Source organism: Portunus trituberculatus, chromosome 50, assembly GCF_017591435.1.
Source record: "Portunus trituberculatus isolate SZX2019 chromosome 50, ASM1759143v1, whole genome shotgun sequence".
Taxonomy (NCBI): Eukaryota; Metazoa; Arthropoda; class Malacostraca; order Decapoda; family Portunidae; genus Portunus; species Portunus trituberculatus.
The window spans coordinates 8,116,329-8,132,443 of NC_059304.1; the positions used below are offsets into that span (position 1 = coordinate 8,116,329).

A 16,115-nucleotide genomic window follows, 5' to 3' on the forward strand; every position below is an offset into this window, starting at 1 on the left:
AACATTTTTTTTTTCTCTCTGGAGTTTTACAGGTTGCTGTATTTCTAACTAAACATTTACATCACTAATTGTACGTAACCTAAGATTCTTCCCCTTCTCACACACACACACACACACACACACACACACACACACACACACACACACACACACACACACACACACACACACACACACACACACACACGTGCGCGCGCGCGCGCAGGTACAGGAGAGAGCACAGACAATAGGCTCAGACAATACACAGACGATTGTAAGCTAAACAAAAGCACTGAAGGATGAAATAGATGGCACACTTTCAATCACAAAGAGAGAGAGAGAGAGAGAGAGAGAGAGAGAGAGAGAGAGAGAGAGAGAGAGAGAGAGAGAGAGAGAGAGAGAGAGAGAGAGAGAGAGAGAGAGAGAGAGAGAGAGAGAGAGAGAGAGAGAGAGAGAGAGAGAGAGAGAGAGAGAGAGAGAAACTGTTTGATCAATTATGGCATTCTGACACTCGTTACTTCCTTTGATAACTCCAAATGACTTTACTAATGAATAAATAAATAAGTGAACAAAACAAATAAAAAAGCCACACCCACTAAAACACTAGAAATACTTAACCACTTCAGTACGAGGACGCTTTTCCATATTCATTCTGCTTACTATTTGGTGCTCTTATACAGCTTCAGAAACTCATGGGGGGATCAGAATAGTAAAGACTCTGGCCATTAATCTTCTGACCTCCATGAACCCTTCCTAATGTAAATAAAACCATCTAATCATACACAAAACCCAAGGTAAAAATACTGAAGGGGTTAATCACTTCTTTTTCCGCCGTGGAGTCTTTCACGATCATATTCTTCGCTTGCACCAGAATATTTAATCTAGAATTGAGAAGGAGCCATAACAGTCAATGAGGTAAATGTTTCAAATGTAAGACTCAAGATAGTTACTATGACTTCCTGGACGTAGATGACAATATTAACATTAACCCCTTGAGTACCACGACGCGTTTTCATATTCATTCTGCTTACTATTTGGTGATTTTATACAGCTTCACAAACTTATGTGTGGAACTAAAATTGTGAAGACTCTGGCCATTAATCTTCTGACCTCTATAGACTTTTCCTAATGTCAGTAAAATGGTCTAATCGTACACAAATCTCAAAGTAAAAATATGTCCCAGTATTGAAGAGGTTAAATATGAAGTGTCTAGGAGCTGATGTGTGTTAAGTGTCCTTAGTTTCATTTGTTATGTTTTCATCTTACAAGTCCAAGCTCAGTTAAAGAATGCAACAAAGAAAATACTTATCTCCGTAAGGTTACCGCTCTCCCTGCTCATGAAAACTACGACTGAAAATCCGGAACAACACTATATGACTATCTGATTTTCATATAGTATACAAAAAAGTATAGTTCCTGATGCATCCATTTCTGAAAGAGAAGGGAAAAAGTGAAGGGAGAAAAGAAACCACGGACATGCGAGAGCTGATCAGTGCAAGCACGTGTCTAGAAAAGGTACAGTGGAAATAATGACACCACAGATTATAAGAACGAAAGGTTAAAAGTAAAACTATAGAATTAAATATATCAAAAGTGCATTTGAAGTTTTTAAGTTTGTAAATTTCTCAGATCGACAATGATTTTTCTCTTATTACTTATGCTGAATTAGATGCTTTAGAGACTGGCTTCTAGATTTTTGCTGTGGTTACTCCATGCTTTTGTGTTTATCAGTAAGTATCTTGGCATAATCTATATCTAATCTTTGGGCTTTCTTAAATTTGTTACAGCTTATCTTTTAGCTATAGATGACATTCAGAAATTACTGCGTGCACCCACTAAGGACCTTCACCATGTCCTCGTCTATGTAATGAAAAGCAAGTAATCTGCATTCTCATCTAACGCATGAAAATACATGAGAAGAACGAATACCAGAAGAACTCTGTGTGTGTGTGTGTGTGTGTGTGTGTGTGTGTGTGTGTGTGTAATTTCACCACGGTCGTCTGCTGGTCACCCAGCCAGTCTTCCCCATTATGGAGCGAGCTCAGAGCTCATAGACCGATCTTCGGTTAGGACTGAGACCACAACACACACTACACACACCAGGAAAGCGAGGCCACAACCCCTCGAGTTACATCCCGTACCTATTTACTGTTAGGTGAACAGGGGCTACACATTAAGAGGCTTGCCCATTTGCCTCACCGCCCTCGGGACTCGAACCCGGGCCCACTCGATTGTGAATCGAGCGTGGTAACCACTACACTACGCGGTGTGTGTGTGTGTGTGTGTGTGTGTGTGTGTGTGTGTGTGTGTGTGTGTTTCTTGGAAGGTCAATCTAATTCAAAGTGAGTGATTGGTGGTTTAGTGAGTGTCTGGAGCAGGAAGGGCGTGGCTAGAGGTGCGAGCTGCGTATCTATGTGAATAAGAGCAGTCTTCTTTCCGACGCTGTTTGACTCTGACCACCGATAATTGTTCTGAAACTTGAGATCTCTTGGATAGTCCTTTTCTTCCCTTGCCCCACAAACGGAAATTCCTTCACCACCAAACTTCGTGACACCGCATTCTGCTGCAGTGGACACGTCGCTGTGAAAGACCCGTTTTTTCACGAATAATGGCGACCCACAGCCTTCAGTTACTACTCATCTTCATTCTGCTGTGGATCCTACCAAGTATCTCCAACACTAAATTTCCCCCTCAGAAACATCGACCTGCCATTGTTAAGAATAACAGCTATGCAACTCAAGAATTGTTTTCAAGGGACAATGTTGAAATGCAGTTCCAATCTACACCGTTGGCTTTCTTCTTGATGAGGAAGAGACAAGAAAAGACTTTCGAAACCTGGGGTGAAGACCCTACTTTGGGGATACTGCTGTTGACCGTGGTGAAGCAGGAGCTGAGCCACTGTGACTTGGTGCTGGCCTGCAGCGCCACCTTCTGCAGATCCTCGGTCTTGCACGTACTCGTGAGGCTCCCAAACTTCCGCCAAGTAAGTACGTAAGAAACTTCCTTGAATATTTTCATTGGTCTTCGGCTGCCTGGTTATGTGTCTCATAACAATGAAGATTTTCTTGTCTCATCTTGTGTCGTCTGAATTTGCAACGGTTTTCACAGGTGGTAGAGGTGACGAGCGCCGAAGACTTGGTGGCCATAGACTGGATTCCTAACAGATGTGGCGGGTATATCATACTGCTGGAGCATCTGGATCCCCTACTGGCCCTTGCCACGTCACACCACCATTCATGGAACTACGCGGGAAGGTGTGTGTTCTATTCACACGCCATACTGACTTACTGTTACGCCACAATAACTATCTTATTTTTTTTTATAGATTTAAGAATCTTTGTCATTAATGCTCATTACCTGTAACTATGCTCCATCGTGGCGGCTTAACCCCGTGATGTGTCACAGGTATGTGGTGGTGGGCGGCTCCGTGACGCAGCTGAAGGCACTGGTGGCTACGAGGAACGGCAAGAAGACGGAAAATATTTTAGGTGTAGTAAAGGTGCATAGCTATATGCTTCTTGAGCAACCTGACACTTTATCTTGAGGGTAGAGTCATTAGGAAAATTTCAATCCATCACTCGACATACACGATGCAACATGCAATTGTAGCTCTATCAAGACGTGAATCATATATCCACGACAGAGTGCGTCTGATACATGACGGCTGTACGCTAATCAGCTGTACTGGGGCCCTGGAGTGAAGATCATAGCTACGTACAGTCGCAGAGGGTTCCATGTACAACAGACAAACCTTTTCCCTGAGAAGGTCGGGGACTTGCGAGGGGCTGTGCTCAAGGTGACGGGACAACATTATATTTTCTTTGATGAAAGTCAATTTGAAATTATTGTCAAAGTAGATCTTTGGAAATTATGACTTGTTTGAGAGAAATCTCCTGTTGTTAACAGGTCTATAAGTAACGTGATTTTCTTCCGACTTTGTCCATCTGCAGGTTAGCACGTTCAACTTCGAGCCGAGCATCATTTACTACCGTGCTGAGAACGGGTCGCTCCTTTTTCGTTTCGGCGAGGAAATATCTCTCATCAAAGCTATCGCACGCTCGCTGAATTTCACCCCTAAATTTGCGGAGCCTGCTGACGGTAAGTATGGCATCTTACTTCATATCTGTAAATTTTGTTTTACAGAAAAAAAAAAGCGAGAAAAAAGTAAACACCATATCTATTTTTCATCTACATATCTATATTTAATTTCTAATACATTTACTTTATTCATTAATTTAATTGTTAATTCATTTATGATTTTCTGACGTATCTTTTGCATGCAAACTGAATACCATACTACAGTACAGGTACACTGATTCGCGTTTTACTTCACCAATGTCACTTTCCCGTCACCTATGTTGCAGGAGAGACGTGGGGGTGGATGGCGAAAACGGATCTTGGACAGGAATACATGGCGAACTGCAGAGAGACGAGGTGGACATCGTAATTTCCAACTTATACGTATCGTATATCCGCGCAAAGATGTATGACTTCACGGTTCCTTTCCAATACGAGGTAAAACTTTGAAAAAAAAAAAAAAAAAAAAATCAGGTAATGAAAGCTCCGTGAAAGGTTACAGTTCGAAACGTGGTCCTAGTAAAAAGGTAATGGTTGTGGTGGTTGTGGTGGTTTTGGTGATGGTGGTGGTGGTAGTGGTGGCTGCATGGCATTATCTGAGCAAAGCCCCTCGCTTGGTGTTAGTGGTTAGTAGTGAAGTTATTGTGACGCCCCTTGTCTTGGTTTGTGGAACACTAATATTATTGTTTATGTCAAGAGTCGAATCACGCGGATGAGGAGTCATGAACTGTGTCCTTGAGTCTTGTCTTGTGTCATTCGGCTGCAGACTAATTGTATGCTTGCCTCTGTGTCATCAGATGGCCTGCTTTATGGCGCGCACGGAGCTGCCGCTGCCCCGCTGGCAGGCCCTAGCCTTTCCTTTCCAAAACTGGACTTGGCTGGCTATCTTCTGTGGCATTATCGCATCTGGTCCTGCACTCTGGCTAGTGGCTAATCTCAGCAATGTGTGGTGAGGTTCACGTTTAACATAGAAAAAATTCTTTTTTCTTTCTTAGTTTTTATGAGTGCAGCAAAAAACAGAAGTCAGAAAGAATTTTTTAGAAGAAGCCGCAGAAAGGAGGGTAGAATCTGTAGGTGGGTATTTTCAAAATCAATGCTTTTTACCAGACTCTATCAAATGCTTTTGATATGTATTGATATAATAAAGCAACAGTGAAAGTTCTACCAATCCCTAGAAGAGGATGAACAAGACTCTGACTCGGTAAGGAAAGCCAGATGACCAATAGAGCCGCCTAGACAGAAGTCATGCTGGTGATCAGATAATGAAATTATTTAGTGATACATATCTGAGAATCTTCCTATTAGGGATAGACTCTAAACTTTAGAGAGGTAGGAAATCAAAGCAATAGGACTGTAGTTTGAGGGATTACAGTTACAGTTAGGAACAAGCTGAATGTAGGCAAACTTCGGACAGGAAGGAAAGGTGGATATTAATAGAGTTGGAAATTTGACTAGGCAGGGTGCAAGCACAGAAGTACGTTTCGGAGAACAATGCAAGAGTCCCTTCAGATTCATAATCATAAGACTTCCGAGGTTTAAGTCCAATAAGGGAAAAGATGACTGCGAGCAGTCTTAATGGGCAGCATGAAATAATCGGAGGGTGGAGAAGACAGAGGAACAAGCCCATTTTAGCGAAGGTTTGAAAGAAAAGTTTAGCTTAAGAGATGGATGAAAAGGCTGAAATAAATAAAGAAAAGATGAGGAAGTAAAGTTTTTAGAAATTTTTGGGTAGGTTCCAAAAGTTCCGAAGGGAACTAGATACAGAAAGATTTTGACATTTTCTATTGATGAAGGAGTTTTTGGTTAGTTGGAACACAGACTTGCCATGATTCCAGGAAAAAAACTGTAAAGTAAATGAGATTCAGGTTATGTAAGGCCTTCTGTGGGCCACCTATGATTATTGTTTTGACAGGTAATGTGTGGCACTCGGTGATCAGGCACGTAATGAAATTGTACCCAATTCAGTTTTCATTTCTCCAAGTTATGTACCTAATACCTTTCAAACTACTCGAAAGTTAGCTTAAAGCGCACTCTAAGTTATATAAAATGAATATATCATACATATATATATATATATATATATATATATATATATATATATATATATATATATATATATATATATATATATATATATATATATATATATATATATATATATATATATATAAATATATAATATATATATATATATATATATATAAATAAATAAATAATATATATATATATATATATATATATATATATATATATATATATATATATATATATATATATATATATAAATAAATAAATATAATATATATATATATATATATATATATATATATATATATATATATATATATATATATATATATATATATATATATATATATATATATATGGTTTCTCTGTTTCATCTCGTGGCGGACAGCGGAGAGGAGTTGTCCAGCTTCCGTTGGCTCAGCTTTAGCTGGTACTATGCCTTTGGCCTCCACTTTTGCGAGTCTCAACATTTTCTCCCACACATGCCGAGCACGCGAATTTTCGTTGTCTTCCTATGGATGTACTGCATGATTCTTACCATAGTGTACTCAGGAAACCTGACTGCCTTCATGTTGGTGCGTCGAGCCCCTGCTTCTATCCAGACCGTAGAGGATTTATATCACTCCGGCCTTGAGGTGGCTGCCTTAGGAGAGCTTGTATTTATGTCAAGCATTGTAACCGCCACTGATCCCTACTTAAGGGTGAGTCAGGCTATCTATCATGCTTTTGTATTGTTTCCACCATCACGAATACTTGAGTCAACATTCAACAATTAAATGGCAAAGAACATGTGGACATTAGCAAGTGGCTTGGTATTAAGACATCAAGTAATAAATATCATTATCTGTGTGTATTCCAAGGGTCTGAGCAAAGTGTTCCGTGTCTATGCCAGCGAGTATGAGGTGTTTCCTATCGTGCTGGCCGGCAAGGCGGTGTTTCTGGAGAGCCGCAGCTTCGGAGAATTCCATATAGCCACACGGTTCACTCATGGAAGTGAGAGCTCAATGCGGTTCATGAAGGTAAGAACCCAGACGGTGACCTACGGACACTGAAAAAAGATTGGCGGGCTTTTGTCCGTGTTTATCTCAGTGTGTGCACTGTGTGATAATTATGTTGGTTTGTCACTCATAGTGTAATGGAAACAAGTCTGGTTCACTTTCAATCCCTTGTGCCTCTTTTCACTATTGCACACTATTCACTTCCTTGCACTGTGTTTTGTGTCTTTCCTCATTCTATCTTCTGAGCAGCTGCTTATTTGTCAGTTATGAAGCTTCGTAAGAATATATTAGCATACTTAAGGATTCAAGCATACATGTGTTACAGGAGTGTTTCGCGCCCTATCCTATCGCCATGGCCCTCCAGAAACATTCTCCTCTTAAGCGCAAATTCGACACAGTGATCGGGCGGGTGGTGGAGAGCGGCCTCCTGCACCACTTCTTCCAAGAGTCCGTCAGACTCACCGCCACCATGAAAGTAATGATGAGTGTGGTTCAGTACACTGACCGTATTTCATAAATTATTATTGAATTTGATAAATTGTTGTTGGTTTTCCTCTTCCATTTCAAATCCGTATGTGAATATTCATGACACATCCACAAGTGTATCAATATCACTAGAATACATTACTTGCCTCGTACAGTTGACCTTATCAGCTTGAAAGTCTTTGTCCATGCGACATTAAATTTTCTTCACACTGGGGGCGCTCCAACGTTCGGCAGGAGTACGGAGGCGTGGATAAGATGGTACCGGTCGCACAGGAAAGCGCTGTGATGGCCCTGAACCTGGACCACTTACAAGGGCTCTTCATCGTCCCGTGCTTTGTCCTAATCCCGTCTCTCCTAGTTTTTGCCTTAGAAAAGCTGTATTTCGTTTCCAACCAAGAATAAATCCTATAAATGTTCCTGACTGCAATGGTAAATGGTGCAGGCGGTGTGATTTTAGAGTAAAGCCTGTTACGATAAGAAAACAAACTCATTCTTAGATTTTCTATTGTAACCAGTAATGTCACCAGTAAATATTATACAGAAATCCTGACAAGACTAAAATTATGCCCCATATACTATCGTTGTATGATAACCTGATATCGTAAACAATAGCGAACACTTGCCCAACTTGCATAATGTCCTTTATAAATAAAATGAACCATCTAAGATCTAGCGGTGTCAATATACATAAAGCAATTTATTTAAAGACCTCCGTCAGATCTCACCTTACACTACTTGGGCAAATAATAATGATAATGAAAATAGCTTCCCTTCCTCATCTAGAAATGTTTCATTGTACTGCTTCTAACAAGTATATATTATCACATAAAATGAAGACCAAGCACAGATACACAATACACAAAGTTATGTAGATGCCTGACCACAACAAACATGATTGACTTGCTGATACAAGCGAAGCTTTAACAACAGGGTTGCGGCACAATAATGCCCTCCAGTAACCAGCAAATTCCTTCCTTCCAAGTCTACGAGCCACAGCCAGAGGTAAGTACACACCCACATAGTCAGTGATCGAAGTGTGGAGGTGGTAGATACTGATGGTCACGTTTCAGGTTAGGTGTTCCAACTCCTTGGTTCCGATGCCTTGAATTGTCTTAGGATAAAACTGTCTATTTATCTTTTTCTTTATCATATTCCTCCTTATCGATACACATAATCAGACACGTAAATTGACCGAAATATCAAGCTAATGAAACTTAAGCCCATATGTAACTTGAGAAATGGTACGCAAGCAAACTATAAATTAAATCGTCTCATTTTTCCCTAGTTTTAAAGATAAGCTTCCATGCAAATATATCATCAGCTATCTTTTTTACTAGCCATAGGTAGCAAGAAACTCATTCCTAATTGCTATAGCGAACACGTTATAACACCCACCCACACACACCGCTTAATATTTCTTGTTTCCCTTTTGAATCTCCTAACCAGTTTCTTTAGTACATTTTCTTTCCTTAGATCGTACTTGGAGTACAATTTCATTATCACTTGTATCTACAAGTAGCTCAGGAAGAACAAATATTTGTCTTTTCTTCATTAATTCAGTGTCAGTGTGCCAGTGTCACTACACCATAACACTTGGTGTTCCTCCTTGGTGCAACATAAGGTGACCAATAAACAGATGTCTTTTAATAGCATGTAAAAAGATTTGTTGTTTTCAAAGTCTATTACAAATACTTTCTGTGACTGACAAGAGGTATAGAAAAGAATTTCTCTAAATACAAGGCCGGAAGTCACCAGCTCAGTGTATCAACTCCTCCATCTACTTGTACTACAGAAAATGTTCTCGCTTATTACTGTATCGTACGCTTTCTCCAGGTCTATAAGTGTTAGATATAGCTCACTTCCTAACCTCTTACTTCTTTCCATCAACTCGTTAAAAAAGAGTACATTTTCTAGACCTCTACCTGACATAAAGCCGCTTCTTTCATCCCGTAAAATCTTCAGTTCATTTATCTACTTCATTATGTTTTCATTCATCACTCACCCAAAGGTTTTAGCCAGTATATTTACCGCTGCTATGGGTCTATAGCTTCTACTTTTCCCCCCTTGGCTTAAGTCCTCCCTTATGGATAAGTTTTCCTTCCAATCTGAGGTGCATCTCCTTTCTCTATTACAATTTACATCCAGAGAAAACCTGATCTGGCGCAGCGCTTTAGGGGAGACCATACTGCTATTCTTACCACTTCCCTAATGAGGGGTTAGTGCCATATACGAGATTGCAGTTGTTTTGTCCAGTACAGAGGCGGGTCCAGGATCTTTTGTTTTGAGGTAAGGGGCCTAATCTAGATTAGGATAGGTTAGGTATAAATTCATTTCCAAAACAATGGACGTTTTACTATTTTTATTCCATAATTTCCCTTAGCTTAAGTTCATAGCCCTGCCCTTTAGTGAGGCAACTCTAGCTTAGACCTAATGGATGATGGGATGCCGGTAAATACTAACTTACAACAGTAAGCATACATAAAACATTATAATCCACACAGTAAGAAAAAAAATACATAAATGAACATCTATAAAAAAAAAAAAAAAAAAAAAATAGTGAAAACCATTTGCAGCTGGATGTACGCACACATTAATCATATATTTTCCTAAATAAAATGCTGCTGATAAGGGTCTGCCACACCGGTATTCATCTATATTACCCAATTATAGCCTACATCATACACTGCAAGGAAACTTTCAGTAAAAAAAAAAAAAAAAATAAAAAATAAATAAATAAAATAAAATAAAAAATAACCAAATGGAATATGGTAACTCGATCAGTCACTAAAGCAGAGATAACGATAATCGGGTTAGCACTAAATTATTTGTCAGGCCAAAGATACATTCTACAGTCTACAGTCTATGGAAATGATCAGCTGCTGCTGGCACCGTACTGGCTAGATAAACAAATAAGTCCAGATTAAATTAATGTACTCTGCAACATTAGGCTATATAAAACTTGTACCATTAGTAAATTCCCCAAAGTATATCAAAACAAACCTGGCCATGAACTAGTTTTGTCAGATTAAAGAGATACTGAAATAAAATAGAATATTGAAAACGGACTCTGCACAAAGGTAATGAAGAGTCTAGTTTTCTTTCTTCAGTTGACAGTGATAAAAAGCTGTCAAATCTTCTCTAAAATTATTACAGAGGTGACTCTTGTTGACACAATGACTAAAAACCTGTGATTGAATTTACGTTTTTTTTCTTTTTTTCTTTTTCAAATGAATGACAGGTATCATACTCAGTAACTGAGAATACTTAATCAGTCTGAAACATGCTGCTCGGGGGACGTGGATGGCTGGTTCCACACCCCACGGACCGCTCCTCGGATACGCCATTGCAGAGAGGAGCTGAGTTAGGGTACTTAAGCTGCTGAGGGTTGTCCGGATCCCCTACATCCGCCATTGCACTCCATCTTCCTCCATGACCTCCATCTTTAGCAGTTTTACCGCAATTTTAGCCCTCACTCTTGTCTTGCCTTCGATCTTTTCCCTCATCTGGTCTCCTCCGCAATATTTTATGTTCCCAGTCTTTGCCGCCATAACTATCACACTCCATACTTTCTATTCTCTATTTTGATCTTAAAACCTGATTAGCCTCGTTGTCTATACTACTGTACTTTCTACTTTTTTCCTCTTATGCGTTTTAATTTCCTCACCCTATTAATTATAACTCCTTACCTATATTTTTTTTCATCGTTCTAATTTTCAGCACGTAGATAGGTTCAACAATTACAATAGCTACAGGAATCGGTATATATATATATATATATATATATATATATATATATATATATATATATATATATATATATATATATATATATATATATATATATATATATATATATGAGAGGGCCAGCCAAGGTCAACAAAATATTTAAAAAAAAGGCCCACTTGAGTTCTGATTCACAAGAAGAAAAGTAAAGGGTTAACCAAAATTAGAGAGCAAATGTCTTAATAGCTCCCTCTTAAAAGAAGTCAAGTCAGAACGCCTAACTTCATAGAAACTGTTTTAGCAAGAAGTGAGATATGAAGTTTCCAGGTAAGATTATGAGTAAAGGACAGACCAAGGATATTCAGTGTGGAAGAGGGAGACAGCTGAGTGTCATTGAAGAAGAGGTGATAGTTGTCTGGAAGGTTGTGTCGAGTTGATAGATGGAGTACTAGACTTTTTGACGCATTGAACACCACTAAGTTTTCTCTGCCACAATCGGAATTCTTAGAAACCTCAGAAGTCAGGCGTTTTATGGCGTCCCTGCGTGGTCTGTTGACTTCCTGAAGGGTTGGTCGTCTCTGAAAGGACGTGGAAAGTTGCAGAGTGGTATCATCAGCGTAGGAGTGGATAGGGCAAGAAGTTTGGTTAAGAAGGTCATTAATGAATAATAGAAAGAGAGTGGGTGACAGGACAGAACCCTGAGGAACACCACTATTAATAGATTTAGGAGAAGAACAGTGGCCGTCTACCACAGCAGCAATAGAACGGTCAGAAAGGAAACTTGAGATAAAGTTGCAGAGAGAAGGATAGAAACCGTAGGAGGGCAGTTTTGAAATCAAAGCTTTATGCCAGACTCTATCAAAAGCTTTTGATATGTCTAACGGGACAGCAAAAGTTTCACCGAAATCTCTAAAAGAGGATGACCAAGACTCAGTAAGGAAAGCCAGAAGATCACCAGTAGAGCGACCTTGACGGAAGCCATACTGGCGATCAGACAGAAGATTGTGAAGTTACAGATGTTTAAGAATCTTCCTATTGAGGATAGATTAAAAACCTTTAGACAAGCAAGAGATTAAAGCTATAGGCTGGTAATTTGAGGGATTAGAACGGTCACCCTTTTTAGGAACAGGTTGAACGTAGGCAAACTTCCAGCAAGAAGGAAAGATAGAAGTAGATGGACAAAGTTGGAAGAGTTTAGCCAGGCAAGGTGCAAGCACGAAAACACAGTTTTTGAGAACAGTAAGAAGGACCCCATCAGGTCCATAAGCTTTCCGAGGGTTTAGGCCAGCGAGGACATGGAAAACATTATTACGAAGAATTTTGATTGAAGACATGAAATAGTCAGAGGTAGGAGGAGAGGGAGGGACAAGCCCAGAATCATACAAAGTGTTGTTAGCAAAGGTCGGAGAGAAGAGTTCAACTTTAGAGACAGAAGAGATGGCAGTGGTGCTGTCAGGATGAAATTAAAGAGGGAAAGATGAAGAAGTAAAATTATTGGAGATGTTTTTGGTCAGATGCCAGAAGTCTCGTGGGGAGTTTGAGTTTTTCTTTTTTTATTTATTTTTTTGTTTTATTTATGGAACACAGTAACTCGAGGTTTGGAAGATTCTGACATTTTCTACTTTATGAAACAGTGTTTACCAAGTTGAAAAACAGATTTGGTATGGTTCCAGTCAAAAATATAAAGTGCTTGAAATTCAGGAGATGGAAGACTCAAATACCTTTTGAGAGCAACTTCTCTATTATGTATAGCATGAGAACATGTTGTGTTAAACCAAGGTTTAGAAGGTTTAGGTTGAGAGAAAGAATGAGGAATGTACGCCTCCATGCCAGCCACTATCACCTCTATAATGCGTTCAGCATATATATATATATATATATATATATATATATATATATATATATATATATATATATATATATATATATATATATATATATATATATATATATATATATATATATATATATATATATATATATATATATATATATATATATATATATATATATATATATATATATATATATATATATATATATATATATATATATATATATATATATATATATATATATATATATATATATATATATATATATATATATATATATATATATATATATATATATATATATATATATATATATATATATATATATATATATATATATATATATATATATATATATATATATATATATATATATATATATATATATATATATATATATATATATATATATATATATATATATATATATATATATATATATATATATATATATATATATATATATATATATATATATATATATATATATTTTTTTTTTTTTTTTTCCTTTTTGCGTAGAGAAGAGGGCCAGCCAAGGGCAAAAAAAAAAAAAAAAAAAAAAAGGCCCACTTGAGATCTGGCTCTCTAAAAAGTGTAAAAAGTGCCAAAACCGTCAGCCAGAATTAGGGGAGCAAATGCCTCGATACCTCCCTCTTAAAAGAAGACAAGTTGTAAGAATTTGGAAATACAGATGCAGGGAGAGAGTTCCAGAGTTTACCAGTGAAAGGGATGAATGATTGAGAGTACTGGTTAACTCTTGCATTAGAGAGTTGGACAGAATAGGGATGAGAGGAAGAAGAAAGCCTTGTGCAGCGTGGCCGCAGGAGGAGGGAGGCATGCAGTTAGCAAGATCAGTAGAACAGTTACCATGAAAATAGCGATAAAATATAGAAAGGGATGCAACAATTCGGCGGTGAGAAAGAGACTGAAGACAGTTAGTCAGAGGAGGGAGTTGATGAGACGAAGAGCTTTCGATTCCACCCTATCAAGCAAAGCTGTGTGACTGGAACCCCCAAACATGCGAAGAGTACTCCATACAGGGACGGATAAGGCCCTTATACAGAGTAAGCAGTTGGAGGGCGAGAAAAACTGTCGGAGACGCCTCAGAACACCTAACTTCATAGAAGCTGTTTTAGCAAGAGATGAGATGTGAAGTTTCCAGTTAAGATTATGAGCAAAGGACAGACCGAGGATATTCATTGTGGAAGAGGAGACAGTTGAGTGTCATTGAAGAAGAGGGATAGTTGTCTGGAAGGTTGTGTCGAGTTGATAGATGGAGGAATTGAGTTTTGAGGCATTGAAAACTACTAGATTTTCTCTGCCCCAATCGGAAATCTTAGAAAGATCGGAAGTCAGGCGTTCCGTGGCGTCCCGCGTGATCTGTTGATTTCCTGAAGGGTTGGACGTCTCTGAAAGAACGTGGAAAGATGTAGGGTGGTATCATCAGCGTAGGAGTGGATAGGGCAAGAAGTTTGGTTAAGAAGGTCATTAATGAATAATAGAAAGAGAGTGGGTGACAGGACAGAACCCTGAGGAACACCACTATTAATAGGTTTAGGAGAAGAACAGTAGCCGTCTACCACAGCAGCAATAGAGCGGTCGGAAAGGAAACTTGAGATAAAGTTGCAGAGAGAAGGATAGAAGCCGTAGGAGGGCAGTTTTGAAATCAAAGCTTTATGCCAGACTCTATCAAAAGCTTTTGATATGTCTAACGCAACAGCAAAAGTTTCACCGAAATCTCTAAAAGAGGATGACCAAGACTCAGTAAGGAAAGCCAGAAGATCACCAGTAGAGCGACCTTGACGGAAGCCATACTGGCGATCAGACAGAAGATTGTGAAGTGACAGATGTTTGAGAATCTTCCTATTCAGGATAGATTCAAAAACTTTAGACAAGCAAGAGATTAAAGCTATAGGACGGTAGTTTGAGGGGTTAGAACGGTCACCCTTTTAGGAACAGGCTGAATGTAGGCGAACTTCCAGCAGGAAGGAAAGGTAGAAGTCGATAGACAAAGTTGGAAGAGTTTGGCCAGGCAAGGTGCAAGCACAGAAGCACAGTTTTTGAGAACAATAGGAGGGACCCCATCAGGTCCATAAGCCTTCCGAGGGTTTAGGCCAGCAAGGGCATGGAAAACATCATTACGAAGAATTTTGATTGTAGACATGAAATAGTCAGAGGGAGGAGGAGAGGGAGGACAAGCCCAGAATCGTCCAAGGTGGAGTTGTGAGCAAAGGTTTGAGAAAAGAGTTCAGCTTTAGAGACAGAAGAGATGGCAGTGGTGCCATCAGGATGAAATAAAGGAGGAAAGATGAAGAAGTGAAGTTATTTGAGATGTTTTTGGCTAGATGCCAGAAGTCACGAGGAGAGTTTGAGTTTGAAAGATTTTGACATTTCCTATTTATGAAAGAGTGTTTGGCAAGTTGAAGAACAGACTTGGCATGATTCCGGCAGAGATATAAAGTGCATGAGATTCAGGAGATGGAAGGCTCAAGTACCTTTTGTGGGCAACCTCTCTATCATGTATAGCACGAGAACAGGCTGAGTTAAACCAAGGTTTAGAAGGTTTAGGTTGAGAAAAGAATGAGGAATGTACGCCTCCATGCCAGATACTAACACCTCTGTTATGCGTTCAGCACAAAGAGATGGGTCTCTGACACGGAAGCAATAATCATTCCAGGAAAATCAGCATAATACCTCCTCAGGTCCCCCAACTGGCAGAGGCAAAACGCCAGAGGCACCTTCGCTTTGGGGATCCTGCGGAGGGATTGGAAAATAGGACAAGATACAGAAATGAGATTGTGATCGGAGGAGCCCAACGGAGATGAAAGGGTGACAGCATAAGCAGAAGGGTTAGAGGTGAGGAAGAGATCAAGAATGTTGGGCGTGTCTCCAAGACGGTCAGGAATACGAGTAGGGTGTTGCACCAGTTGCTCTAGGTCATGGAGGATAGCAAAGTTGAAGGCTAGTTCACCAGGGTGGTCAGTGAAGG

The 16,115-nt window shown here is 39.1% G+C and overlaps 2 protein-coding genes across 3 annotated transcripts in view; both read left to right on the plus strand.

The window, feature by feature from the left end:
- The first annotated feature begins 3,640 nt into the window (after nt 1-3,640).
- Nucleotides 3,641-8,127, plus strand: LOC123499729 (ionotropic receptor 93a-like). Of its 2 annotated transcripts, XM_045248157.1 has the most exons (7): nt 3,641-3,775; nt 3,930-4,077; nt 4,344-4,494; nt 4,854-5,005; nt 6,473-6,785; nt 6,945-7,103; nt 7,408-8,127. In XM_045248157.1, the coding sequence occupies exons 3-7, from the start codon at nt 4,462-4,464 to the stop codon at nt 7,597-7,599; spliced, it is 849 nt and encodes a 282-aa protein (XP_045104092.1). In that variant the 5' UTR covers nt 3,641-3,775; nt 3,930-4,077; nt 4,344-4,461; the 3' UTR covers nt 7,600-8,127. The 2 variants fall into 2 exon arrangements, with proteins under 2 accessions (XP_045104092.1, XP_045104091.1); XM_045248156.1 differs by lacking the exons at nt 3,641-3,775; nt 3,930-4,077; nt 4,344-4,494 and having other exon boundaries at nt 4,695-5,005.
- A 386-nt stretch (nt 8,128-8,513) lies between these two features.
- LOC123499869 (glutamate receptor ionotropic, kainate 3-like) overlaps nt 8,514-16,115 on the plus strand; it is a 20,339-nt gene continuing 12,737 nt past the window's right edge. The window contains exon 1 of the mRNA XM_045248404.1: nt 8,514-8,570. Within this exon, the coding sequence (XP_045104339.1) occupies nt 8,514-8,570 (57 nt within the window). The remainder of the gene's footprint in view (nt 8,571-16,115) is intronic.